This window comes from Caretta caretta, chromosome 13, assembly GCF_965140235.1.
Source record: "Caretta caretta isolate rCarCar2 chromosome 13, rCarCar1.hap1, whole genome shotgun sequence".
NCBI classification, from domain to species: domain Eukaryota; kingdom Metazoa; phylum Chordata; order Testudines; family Cheloniidae; genus Caretta; species Caretta caretta.
Window position 1 is genome coordinate 42,900,031 of NC_134218.1, and position 13,220 is coordinate 42,913,250.

Here is a 13,220-nt window from a genome sequence, read left to right on the forward strand (position 1 = left end):
CCTGTTCTCTGCCTGTGACCCAGAATAGTTTTGTTTGCTGAGGACTGTAACGCCTGGGTCTAATTTCATGTGTTGGGCTTAGTGGGAGGATGCTGGGTGGTGGTGGAGGCCTGTGAGATACAGACGGGCCGACTGGCTGTGCCGATGGTCCCGTCTGGACGTAAACTCTATGGCATTTCACAAAAATTCCAGAAGCCTTCATTTTATGTCATCTTCTGCCTGGACAGCAAGTTACTGGCGGTTTCTATAGAGAGAGCGTGTGTATGTGTGTGAGAGAGACAGAGACAGAGCAAAGAGACTGTTCTCTGTTGTGAAATGCCCTATTAGTTGTGTGACTGGACGTGTCTTTTGCGCATAGTCACTTAGAGGGAATCTTAAAAGGGGTAAAGAGCTCTGGGGTGCCGGCCCACAGTTTCTAGCTAGAAGACATGTCCTTCACATCAACCCCCTTCTCTGGGGGATGGGGATTCCCTCCTCTCTTACTTTTCCAAGTCTGGGGTTTTCCTTTCAGTTTCAAGCTGTTTCAGTGTTTCCCCGTTAACTCTAATGGGCCACCATTGTCTTTTCCTGGCTGGACAAGGGATGGATAGTTTTGTGTAAACTACAGGCTTGGGAGAACCCTCCTCCCCACTCTGAGGTGTACTGGAATTTGTAGTACCGGTCATGAGCATATAATTTAAGACAGATTCATAACCAGTCTGTATTCATACCTGGCCATCAAGTTCAGAACATTACAAGCTTTCATACAAGACCTTACCTGGTCTATATTTTTGCACAATGACATTGTATGCAACCAGTGGATTCGATTGCCTGTTTGAGAGGTTCATACCCCCCTGTCCTTCTGTTAGGTGTCTGGACCTTCCAGTCCCCTCCCACCCCCACTGTTACCCTTAGACCCCACTCCCCTCCCGGCTCTAGGGATAGAATCCAGGAGTCTGGATTCCCAGCCCCTTCTCTCCCCAATCTAACCTGCTAACCCCCACTACCTTCTCACAGCATTGACTACAACCCAGGAGTCACCCACCCACCCCCCAGTCCCTTCTCTAAGTGTTCAACAATTGGAACAAATGTTCCCTGAGGTAGAAGGAGAACCCAGGAGTCCGGGCTTTAATCACTAGGCCCCACTCCCGTCTTCACACTGGGGACAGACCCCAAGATTCCTGACTCCTAGCCCTCCTGCTCTAAGCACAGTAACCTGCGCCTGTCCCAGAGTCAGGGGCAGATATAAAAAATCCATCTGTTCCTACTCCAAGCCACTGACCCCAACTCCCCCACAGAAGAGAGGCAGAACAGGGGAGTCCTGACTTCTGTCTCCAGGACCCTCTCTCCTGTCCAGTTCTCAGGCAGCTCCTGCTGAAGGCAGGATAATCATGGCTCAAGCCCTGACGCTTTCCTGCCTCACAGTCTCAATAGAGCAGCTTTCATCTCCTTGTTCCCCAGTGTGTAGATGAGGGGGTTGAGGAGCGGGGCTACTGTGGTGTAGAATACAGCCAGCACACCATCCAGTGGGTGCTGGGAACCTGGTCTCAGGTAGATGAAGACCAGGGGCACGTAGTAGGTCACCACCACCGTGATATGAGCCATGCAGGTGGAGAAGGCCCGATGCTTGCCCTCAGCGGAGTAGATCCTCAGGATGGCCAAGATAATGTAGATGTAAGACATCAGGATCAGCAGGAAGCAGGTGACAGCCAGGAAGCCGATGTCCATAGATGTCACCAGCTCATTGAGTGCCGTGTCCCCACAGACCAGCTTCAACACAGCCGGAATATCACAGAAGAGGTAGCCTACCTGGGTGCCCCAGCCATATGGCAGCCGGAAGGTGAGCACAGTCTGCATTGTGGAGTGCAGGGAGCCCCCTAGCCAGGTCCCCACTGCCAGGCACAGGCAGGCTCCACGGTTCATAATGACGCTGTAGCGCCGTGGCTTGCAGATGGCCAGGAAGCGGTTGTAGGGCATGACCGTGTAGAGGAAGCACTTGGTGCAGCCAAGGAAGTGGAAGAAGAAGAGCTGGGCCATGCAGCCATGGAAGGAGATGGCCCCGCCGCCCGGCAGGAAGCCGGCCACCACCTTGGGCACCACCACCGAGGAGACCGTCATGTCCAGGAAGGACAAGTGGCAGAGAAACCAGTACATGGGCTTGTGCAGCCGGCACTCCCGGGCCACCGCCGGCAGGATGAGCAGGTTCCCGCATAGCGTCAATAGGTAGATGAGGAGGAAGAAGAGGAACAAGGGCACCCGCAGCTCTGGGGGGTATGGGATCCCCACCAGGATGAAATGGGTGAGCTGGGATCTGTTCCCACACTCCATTCACTCTGTGTCCCTGTGAGTGAATGCGGGGTGTTAATGATTAATGAGCAGAGAAGCAATGGGTGATCTTTTCAGGGGCATTTGGGATAAGACTCACTCTCATGCAGGGGGAAGAAACTTCCACTCTGGAAAGTCAATACTGGAACTGTCAGTTCAGGCCACCATCAAGGAGCGAGTGGCTGTTGGGTGGCATGAAGGACTCACTTGCCATTGGAAATGGGAATTTTCACCAACTAGGGACCTGGCCCCATAGTGAGGAAGAGCAGCAGAGAAGGCCTGAAACAGGTGACAGACTAGTCCTACAGCTGCCCCTCTGAATACCGTTACCTGGCGTGTGTTCCAGTTGGGATGCCATGGCTAGGTCTTTAAGCCACTCCCACTTGCTCTCTTCTAGGCTCTGAGATCTCCCTTTACCCCCCAATCAAACATTCCACACAGGAGGTGCCTTTGTGTCCAATGTGATGCCACCAAGCTGGGTGGGTCCCAGTGCTGATCTTCTCTGGCAGTTTCTCTGTTTCTGTGCATCATTTCTCCCCTCTGTTTAATTTCTCCTTCAGCTCTGCCATGTCCTTTCTCTCTGCAGCTTCTTATAACCTGGCGTCCCTGCTGCCCTCGTCTCTGCATTCTCCCCTCTTCCCCCTTGTGTATTTCTCTCTCCACAGCACCACTCATGGCTGCTCTAATATTAAACTGTTGACATTTGCTGTATTTTTACGTGAATAATGAGGTCCCCCATTGGCAAACCCCAATGGTCATTATTAGAAATGGTGTTTGGGGCAAAAATGAAGGAGACAGAGCATTGACTTAGGATCTTAAAAGAATGGCCCAGTGTGGGACTTCAGAGTGGGGAGTTTGGTCTCAGTAGGGGGCGCTCTCCCCTCACAGTCAGTGCTGACCCTAGTGTTCCAGCATGGCACTAGGGGGCGCTGTGTGTCAGGAAGTGGGATGAGGGGGTCAGCAGGGGATTCTCTCCCCTCCATGTCCGTTCTGAACCCAAGGTGGCATTAGAGGATGCAGTGTTGCAGGAACCAGCATGGTGACACAGTCGTGGGGGAGGGCTCTCCTCTCTGAATCAGCACTGACTGCAATTCTCCAATATGATGCTAGGGGGTGCTGTTCTGCAGGGACATGGGGCGGGGATCAATGCAGGAAGCTGTCCGCTAGCAGTCAGTGCGGACCCAATGCCCCAGTGCACTGCTACAGTGTGCTGTGCTGTAAGGAGCAGGGGTTCAGTATTGCAGAGACCCGCCTACACACACCCCAGCACCAAACTCTTCCACCCTATGACACCCCATATTTCCCTACACAAATACACACCTGTTCCCCTTCCCTCCTGCACCCCACATTCTCCTGTGCGCACACATCAGTTTCCCCTCCCTCCTCCACTCCACGTTCACGCACACACACACCAGTTCCTTCCCTCCTGCACCCCACATTCCTCTCCATACACAAACCAGTTCCACTCCTTCTTGCATTTGTCCTTTCTCTGACTATGTAACCCACACGCCTCCTGGTTGTGGTGCTTTGTCCCATGTAATGGCACCGAGACCATTTAGAGATGAATGAGTCTGCTGCAGCCTTAACCAAGAGCCATGTGGCTTTTAGCTCATAGACTCATAGATAGACTCATAGATATTAAGGTCAGAAGGGACCATTATGATCATCTAGTCTGACCTCCTGCACAATGCCGGCCACAGAATCTCACCCACCCACTCCTGCAATAAACCTCTCACCTATGTCTGAGCTACTGAAGTCCTCAAATCATGGTTTAAAGACTTCAAGGTGCAGAGAATCCTCCAGCAAGTGACCCGTGCCCCATGCTACAGAGGAAGGCGAAAAACCCCCAGGGCCTCTTCCAATCTGCCCTGGAGGAAAATTCCTTCCTGACCCCAAATACGGCGATCAGCTGAACCCTGAGCATGTGGGCAAGACTCACCAGCCAGATACCCAGGAAAGAATTCTCTGTAGTAACTAAGATCCCACCCCATCTAACATCCCATCACAGGCCATTGGGCCTATTTACCATGAATATTTAAAGATCAATTAATTGCCAAAATCATGTTATCCCATCATACCATCTCCTCCATAAACTTATCAATCTTTAGTCTTGAAGCCAGATAGGTCTTTTGCCCCCACTGCTTCCCTTGGAAGGCTATTCCAGAACTTCACTCCTCTGATGGTTAGAAACCTTCATCTAATTTCAAGTCTAAATTTCCTGATGGCCAGTTTATATCCATTTGTTCTTGTGTCCACATTGGTACTGAGCTTAAATAATTCCTCTCCCTCTCCGGTATTTATCCCTCTGATATATTTATAGAGAGCAATCATATCTCCCCTCAACTTTCTTTTGGTTAGGCTAAACAAGCCAAGCTCTTTGAGTCTCCTTTCATAAGATAGGTTTTCCATTCCTCGGATCATCCTAGTAGCCCTTCTCTGTACCTGTTCAAGTTTGAACTCATCCTTCTTAAACATGGGAGACCAGAACTGCACATAGTATTCCAGATGAGGTCTCACCAGTGCCTTGTATAACAGTATTAACACCTTCTGATCTCTACTGGAAATACCTCGCCTGATGCATTCCAAGACCGCATTAGCTTTTTGCATGGCCATATCACATTGGCAGCTTATAGTCATCCTGTGATCAACCAATACTCCAAGGTCCTTCTCCTCCTCCGTTACTTCTAACTGATGCATCCCCAGCTTATAACTAAAATTCTTGTTATTAATCCCTAAATGCATGACCTTACACTTTTCACTATTAAATTTCATCCTATTACTATTACTCCAGTTTACAAGGTCATCCAGATCCTCCTGTATGATATCCCGGTTCCTCTCTAAATTGGCAATACCTCCCAGCTTTGTATCATCCGCAAACTTTATTAGCACACTCCCACTTTTTGTGCCAAGTTCAGTAATAAAAAGATTAAATAAGATTGGTCCCAAAATCAATCCCTGAGGAACTCCATTAGTAACCTCCCTCCAGCCTGACAGTTCACCTTTCAGTAGGACCCGTTGTAGTCTCCCCTTTAACCAATTCCTTATCCACCTTTCAATTTTCATATTGATCCCTATCTTTTCCAACTTAACTAATAATTCCCCATGTGGCACTGTATCAAATGCCGTACTGAAATTGAGGTAAATTAGATCCACTGCGTTTCCTTTGTCTAAAAAATCTGTTACTTTCTCAAAGAAGGAGATCAGGTTGGTTTGGCATGATCTACCTTTTGTAAAACCATGTTGTATTTTGTCCCATTTACCATTGACCTCAATGTCCTTAACTACTTTCTCCTTCAAAATTTTTTCCAAGACCTTGCATACTACAGATGTCAAACTAACAGGGCTGTAGTTACCCGGCTCACTTTTTTTTCCTTTCTTAAAAACAGGAACTATGTTAGCAATTCTCCAATCGTACGGTACAATCCCTGAGTTTACAGATTCATTAAAAATTCTTGCTAATGGGCTTGCAATTTCATGTGCCAATTCCTTTAATATTCTTGGATGAAGATTATCTGGGGCCACCGATTTAGTCCCATTAAGCTGTTCGAGTTTTGCTTCTATCTCAGATATGGTAATATCTACCTCCATATCCTCATTCCCATTTGTCATGCTACCATTATCCCTAAGATCCTCATTAGCCTTATTAAAGAGTGAGGCAAAGTATTTGTTTAGATATTGGGCCATGCCTAGATTATCCTAAACCTCCACTCCATCCTCAGTGTTTAGCGGTCCCACTTCTTCTTTCTTTGTTTTCTTCTTATTTATATGGCTATAGAACCTTTTACTATTGGTTTTAATTCCCTTTGCAAGGTCCAACTCTACTTGACTTTTAGCCTTTCTCAGTTTATCCCTACATGTTCTGGCCTCAATAAGGTAGCTTTCCTTGCTGATCCCTCCCATCTTCCACTCCCTGTAGGCTTTCTGCTTTTTCTTAATCACCTCTCTGAGATGCTTGCTCATCCAGCTTGGTCTACAACTCCTACCTATGAATTTTTTCCCCTTTCTTGGGATGCAGGCTTCCGATAGCTTCTGCAGCTTTGACTTGAAGTAATCCCAGGCCTCCTCTGCCTTTAGATCCATAAGTTCTTCAGTCCAATCCACTTCCCTAACTAATTTCCTTAATTTTTGAAAGTCAGCCCTTTTGAAATCAAAAACCCTAGTCGCAGATTTATTTTTGTTTATCCTTCCATTCAGTTTGAACTGAATTAGCTCATGATCACTTGAACCAAGGTTGTCCCCTACAACCATTTCTTCTATGAGGTCCTCACTACTGACCAAAACCCAATCTAAAATGGCACCCCCTCTTGTTGGTTCAGCAACTACTTGATGGAGGAATCCATCAGCTATCACATCTAGGAAAATCTGAGCCCTATTATTATTACTAGCACTTGTCATCCAGTCTGTATCTGGGAAGTTAAAGGCTCCCAGGATCACGCAATTTCCATTAGTATTTACTTCATTAAAAACATTAAAGAGGGCTCTATCCATATCCACATCGGATCCCGGCGGTCTCTAGCACACCCCAAGCACTATCCCAGGGGAGGCTCTAGTAATTTTCTTCCCCAGTGTGATTTTTGCCCAGACGGACTCTGTCTTGTCCATCCCATCGCTTCTTATTTTTTTACATTCTACCTCCTCATTGATAGACAATGTTACTCCACCACCTTTACCTTTATTTTGGTCTTTCCTAAACAGCACATACCCTTCAACACCCGTAGTCCAGTCATGACGACTATTCCACCCTGTTTCTGTTATCCCTAGAATATCTGCAAAAAGAAAAGGAGTACTTGTGGCACCTTAGAGACTAACCAATTTATTTGAGCATGAGCTTTCGTGAGCTACAGCTCACTTCATCGGATGCATACCGTGGAAACTGCAGCAGACTTTATATACACACAGAGAATATGAAACAATACCTCCTCCCACCCCACTGTCCTGCTGGTAATAGCTTATCTAAAGTGATCATCAGGTGGGCCATTTCCTGGTGCTAGCAGCAGGAGAGTGAATTTGTGTGGGGGGGTGGAGGGTGAGAAAACCTGGATTTGTGCTGGAAATGGCCCAACCTGATGATCACTTTAGATAAGCTATTACCAGCAGGACAGTGGGGTGGGAGGAGGTATTGTTTCATATTCTCTGTGTATATATAAAGTCTGCTGCAGTTTCCACGGTATGCATCCGATGAAGTGAGCTGTAGCTCACGAAAGTTCATACTCAGATAAATTGGTTAGTCTCTAAGGTGCCACAAGTACTCCTTTTCTTTCTTCTAAACTCAGTCAGACTTTCCACCTGCATCTCCAATCCTAGGATCTTTTCTTCCATCAGCTCTATCAGACGGCACTTCATGCAGACAAAACTCTTTCCAGGTACCCCCTCCAGGATCATGTACATACCGCAGCTTCCACATCCAGTCATCTTCATTGTGTCTTCCACTACATGGGTCACTCCCACTCATGTGGTAGAGGCTCATTCACTAAGCTTCAAAGTCCCCAGGTTCGATCCCACCTTCTGACGACTGGGGTCTGTCGGTGTTACACCTACACACACAATATTTCTTTTTTCTCTTTCCCCTGTTTCCACACAGTCTAAGTTTCCTCTTCCTGCCCTCTCAGTTGCTTGTGTGTGTGTGTGGTAATTTTGGTTGTTATTTTTCATAACTGGAGGTTTATCTGCCAGCACATAAAATCTTCTCCTTTAGAGAAACTCACAAAGAACTTCCATCTTTCAAAATGGCCTCCCACCTCCTTAGTCCTCAAGGGGAGTAAAACCACAGCTTCCCTCAGATGAGCTACCCTCTTTCAAAATGGCCACTCCCTCTCCTTTTTTCCAGCAAGAATGAAGCCAGCAACCACCATTTTAAGGCTTTTATGGGCAGCCTGTGGCTTCAGTCCCAGTGAGAACAATGGGAGATAGATGGCCACCAAACTGAGTGAGTTATTTCCCTAGTCTCACTGAGAACAGCAGGAGATGTTGTGACGCAGCAGGGAGTGGGGCAGACTGACTGGGGAATGGCGTCTAGTTCTGCTGGGACTGTCTGCCCGGGGCACGGGAGAGCAGGGGGTGACTCCACTGGAGTGAGGGGACCTGAGCCTATCACCGGAGCTGGGAGGGGGTTGGACCCAGGTGACACCTTTGCCCGGGAAACTGGACAAAGGCTGGAGGAGGAGCCGGGGCGTGGAAGAGTGAGACTGGGGGAGGGGGGATTTTGGTTTCAGTTTGGGGCTGGGTGGTCCAACGCAGGGAACCCCAGGGCTGGGGTCTAAGCTCCCTGCACCCCAGAAGGACTTGACTGAGGGGTCCTGGTTATACGCACAAGCTCTGTTTTAGACTGTGTTCTTATTGTCCAATAAACCTTCCGTTTTACTGGCTGGCTGAGAGTCACGGTGAATCCCAGGAAGAGGGGTGCAGGGCCCGGAGTCCCCCACACTCCGTGACAGATTTCAGCCATTTTGGAAGAGGGCAGTGCCAGTTCTACGTGGAACTCTCTGTAGTAGCATGTTGTTCATCAGACTGTTCTGAAGGAGAAATTTTCACTTATGAAAAATAATGGGGGGAGGAATGACCATTAATCCCAATTAAAGTCTCCAGCTGTAGCCAATACCCAAGATTTCAGTGAATTTTAACCATAAGGGAAGTTTGACACCTCTGAGCTATTTTATTATTAAGGTTTCAGAGTAGCAGCCATGTTAGTCTATTCGCAAAAAGAACAGGAGGACTTGTGGCACCTTAGAGACTAACCAATTTATTTGAGCATAAGCTTTTGTGAGCTACAGCTCACTTCATCGGATGCATTCAGTGGAAAATATAGTGGGGAGATTTATATACATAGAGAACATGAAACAGTGGGTGTTACCATACACACTGTAACCAGAGTGATCACTTAAGGTGAGCTATTACCAGCAGGAGAGTGGGAAGGGGGGAACCTTTTGTAGTGATTATCAAGGTGGGCCATTTCCAGCAGTTGACAAGAATGCTTGAGGAACGGGGGGGGGGGGGGAATAAACATGGGGAAATAGTTTTACTTTGTGTAATGACCCATCTACTCCCAGTCTCTCTCTGGAGTCTGGTTTTGAAGTTTTTTTGTTGAAGAATTGCCACTTTTAGGTCTGTAATCAAGTGACCAAAGAGATTGAAGTGTTCTCCGACTGGTTTTTGAATGTTATAATTCTTGACGTCTGATTTGTGTTCATTTATTCTCTTACGTAGAGACTGTCCAGTTTGACCAATGTACATGGCAGAGGGGCATTGCTGGCACATGATGGCATATACCACATTGGTAGATGTGCAGGTGAACGAGCCTCTGATAGTGTGGCTGATGTGATTAGGCCCTATGATGGTGGCCCCTGAAAAGATATGTGGACACAGTTGGCAACGGGCTTTGTTGCAAGGATAGGTTCCTGGGTTAGTGGTTCTGTTGTGTGGTGTGTGGTTGCTGGTGAGTATTTGCTTCAGGTTGGGGGGCTGTCTGTAAGCAAGGACTGGCCTGTCTCCCGAGATCTGTGAGAGTGATGGGTTGTCCTTCAGGATAGGTTGTAGATCCTTGATGATGCGTTGGAGAGGTTTTAGTTGGGGGCTGAAGGTGATGGCTAGTGGCGTTCTGTTATTTTCTTTGTTGGGCCTGTCCTGTAGTAGGTGACTTCTGGGTACTCTTCTGGCTCTGTCAATCTGTTATTATTATTTATTTATTATTAAGATCCTTCAGCTCAAAGAAATGATCCAATACTACGTGTTAAATATTAAAAGGACCCTTTTTAATTCATAAACAAATTAACCGATTTATTTGTAAATTGTTAGAAAAGTCATTCTGTGCCCAGAGAGTAAGAGCTATAATATTTGACTATGCTGTGGGTTTTTTTCATAGGTTCCTGGAGTTTAAGGCCAGGACCATTAGATCATTTAGTTAGACAGGCCAGGGAATTTCATATGGTTACTCCTATAGTGAGTCCAATAACTTGTGTTTGACTAAAGCATATCTTCCAGAAAGGCATCCCACCTTGATCTGAAGACTTCAAAAGATAGAGACTCCATCACCTCCCTTGGTTGCTAGTGTTAATAATTAAACACCTTTCCTGTTAAAAAACGCATAGCTTTGTTTCTAATTTGAGCTCGCCGGACTTCAGCTTCCAGTCTTTAGTTCTTGTGCCTTTCTCTGCTGGATTAAAGAGATGATTCATACCTTGTCTTTTCTTCTCATGAAGGTTCTCACACCCTGTCACGAAGTCACCTCTTGATCTTCTTTCTGATAAGCTAAATAGATTGACCTTCTTAAACCTCTCTTTGTGAGGCAAATTTTTTCCAGCCCTCAAGTAATTTTTATTGCTCATCTCTGAACCCTCTCCAATTCCTTTGTACACAACAAAGGTGCTGAATCCTTGCTTTAAGTCCAAGCCTTACTCCTGGGGGAATTCTGCACCAAAAAATTAAAAATTCTGCACACAATATTTCAAAATTCTGCATCAAATTCTGCATCTTGTGTTAAAATAATACAACACAATCACACCAATTTCAAAAAAACAACAAGGTGGCACCTTAAAGACTAACAGATTTATTTGGGCATAAGCATCTGAAGAACTGGGCTTTTTTCCCATGAAAGTTTATGCCCAAATAAATCTGTTAGTCTTTAAGGTACCACCGGACTCCTCGTTGTTTTTGTGGATACAGACTAACACAGCTAGCCCTCTGATACTTGACACCAATTTCAATTATTTGTGCTCATTTATTTCATAATACCTGTCAGCAAGTATGTCTTTAACAATAGAGACAGAAAAGAAGATTCAGGAAATGTTTTTTGACAAATAGATTCTTTACTAGGCATATTAATTCAGAACTCTGAGTAATAATTCATTTAAACTACAATACAGAACCATATTTCTCTCACCCCTCAGAAACAGTGCAAAGGCTTGGGGGAGTCAGGGGCAATAGAGGACCGGAGGAAGAGGGAAGTAAATTGCTGGGAAGGAGCCTGGGTATGAACTTGGTGGGTGGTTGTGTATGGGTGGGGAAAGTATGAAACAGGTTATTTTGTGGGGTGGGAAGGGATTCTTAGGGAGCTTCCCCCATGCAGACCCTCGTTAACCCCAAGCCTCTCCTGTTCAATCAGGTACATCTACCCCTTTCCACATGTGCCCTACCACCCCTATCCAGACACCCACTCCCCTATCCCCATGTGGCCTTGCACCCCCACTCCTGTCCCTATTTGTCCCTGTACCCCCTCCCTGTCCCCATGTGTCTCTGTGCCCCCGCCAGCCACTCCCCTGTTCCTATGTGGCTCTGTTCCCACTAGTGCAGAATTCCCCCAGGAGTACCATGATATTGTTGGAGTTGACCGGGGGGGGGGGCGTATTATACTGCCAAAAATAACTCAATGCTTTTGTCAGAGTCTCTAGTGTACTGCAAAAAGTGATGAGACGTGGTGCACAGGACGTTTGCTGTCATCTGTCTGCACAGCAGTGAATTTCACCCTCACATAACCACACCAGTGCATGGATACATCCCTGTGCACAGAGACACAGAGAAGGGGCAGGGGAACAGCAGGGGATACAAACCAAGGACAAAGCTCTGCTGGATTCAGAGGCCTTCAGCTGAACCTGTGGCCCAGGTTACTCCTATTTCACACCTCTGGGGGGAATTCTCTGCCTTGTGTCACACCGCAGAAGAGCCTAGATGAGCATGAATGTCCCCTCCCTCCCTCACAATGTCTGGGTCAGATTCTCAGGTGGTAGAAATCTACACAGCTCCTTTCAATCCAATGGCGTTACTCTTGATTTACACCAGGGTGTGTGGCTGAGAGGGGAGACAGCCCCAGGAAATCCAGTGGAGTTCCCCAGGAGTCAGGTCATGGGGAGGAAGAGCAGAATCCAGACCGTGGTGGAACTGGAGATCTGGCCCTTTCAGTTCCATGGCGCTACACTTACTGATGCCGGCGGAGGGCTTGGTCCCGGGGGTCTATGAGCGTTCTCTCAAATGACGCAAAATCTCCATTAATTGGCGACTCTGCTGCGGTCTCAATCTGGGAGCCTGGTGGGGATTCAGGACCCTGGTCCCGAAGGGCCCAAAGGGGATTTAACGACCACGGAGAGCCATAAGGAGGCTGGAAGCTGTGAGGAAGCTGTGGGGCTCGGTGGCAGTGTGGGGTGATACGCTGCGGGCAGCCCTGGCTAGCTTCAGAGCGGATTAGGTCTCCGGGTTGGATACCAAGAGCCCAGGCTGTGCACCTCTCCTGGGCGATGGGCCGTTTGGGATAAGAAAGCTGGATGGTGCTACAGGAATCACGGCCGGGGACAGAAAGGAAGAATTCCAGGCAGCTGGATCGGCCTTTCCCAATGCAGCCAGTGTAAGACTCCTACTTTGGTAAAGTTCCCTCGGTCTCTGCCTGTCTCTGAATCTGTCAGTCTCTGTCTCGCTCAGAGGGAGATGACGTCAGCCAAATATTTTCTTTAGAGAGAAATCGATCCAGCCCTGTATCCATCCTTCTCTGTGCAGTACCTGCCTGCCTGTCTGTCTGTCTGTGGTGTATCTATCCTTTATCTCCCTCTCTCCATGTGTTATATCCCCAACCTGCCAGCGTTTCCCCTTCAGCTCTGCCTCTCCTGCTCAGGGAAAACTCCCTAGCAAAACCCAAACAGGGTCTCTGTTATTGTCCTTTAAATCTCACCTTAAAAATCCCTCTGGCATGTTATCCACAGAGCCGAGCCTGCTGATCACGGCCGAGCAGAGACAGGCTGTGGCCAGGGGTGCTGGAAAAATTTGTGTAGCGGAGATGCTGAGAGCCACTGAACCAAACTGTGAACCCTGAGTATGAGGGAAACCACGTTCAACCAGGGGGTGCTGCTGAACCCCCAGCACCCCGAGTTCCAGCACTTATGGCTGTGGCTATTCTGCTTCTCATTCTCTCTTTTTCCTTCTCTCTCTAACCCCAA

The 13,220-nt window shown here is 47.5% G+C and overlaps 1 protein-coding gene across 1 annotated transcript; it reads right to left on the bottom strand.

Moving 5' to 3' along the window:
- Positions 1–1,398: 1,398 nt before the first annotated feature.
- On the bottom strand, positions 1,399–2,307 carry LOC125629012 (olfactory receptor 10G6-like). Its single transcript, XM_048834284.2, has one exon. It carries the CDS (start codon positions 2,305–2,307, stop codon positions 1,399–1,401), a length of 909 nt encoding a protein of 302 aa, XP_048690241.2.
- Positions 2,308–13,220: the final 10,913 nt, after the last annotated feature.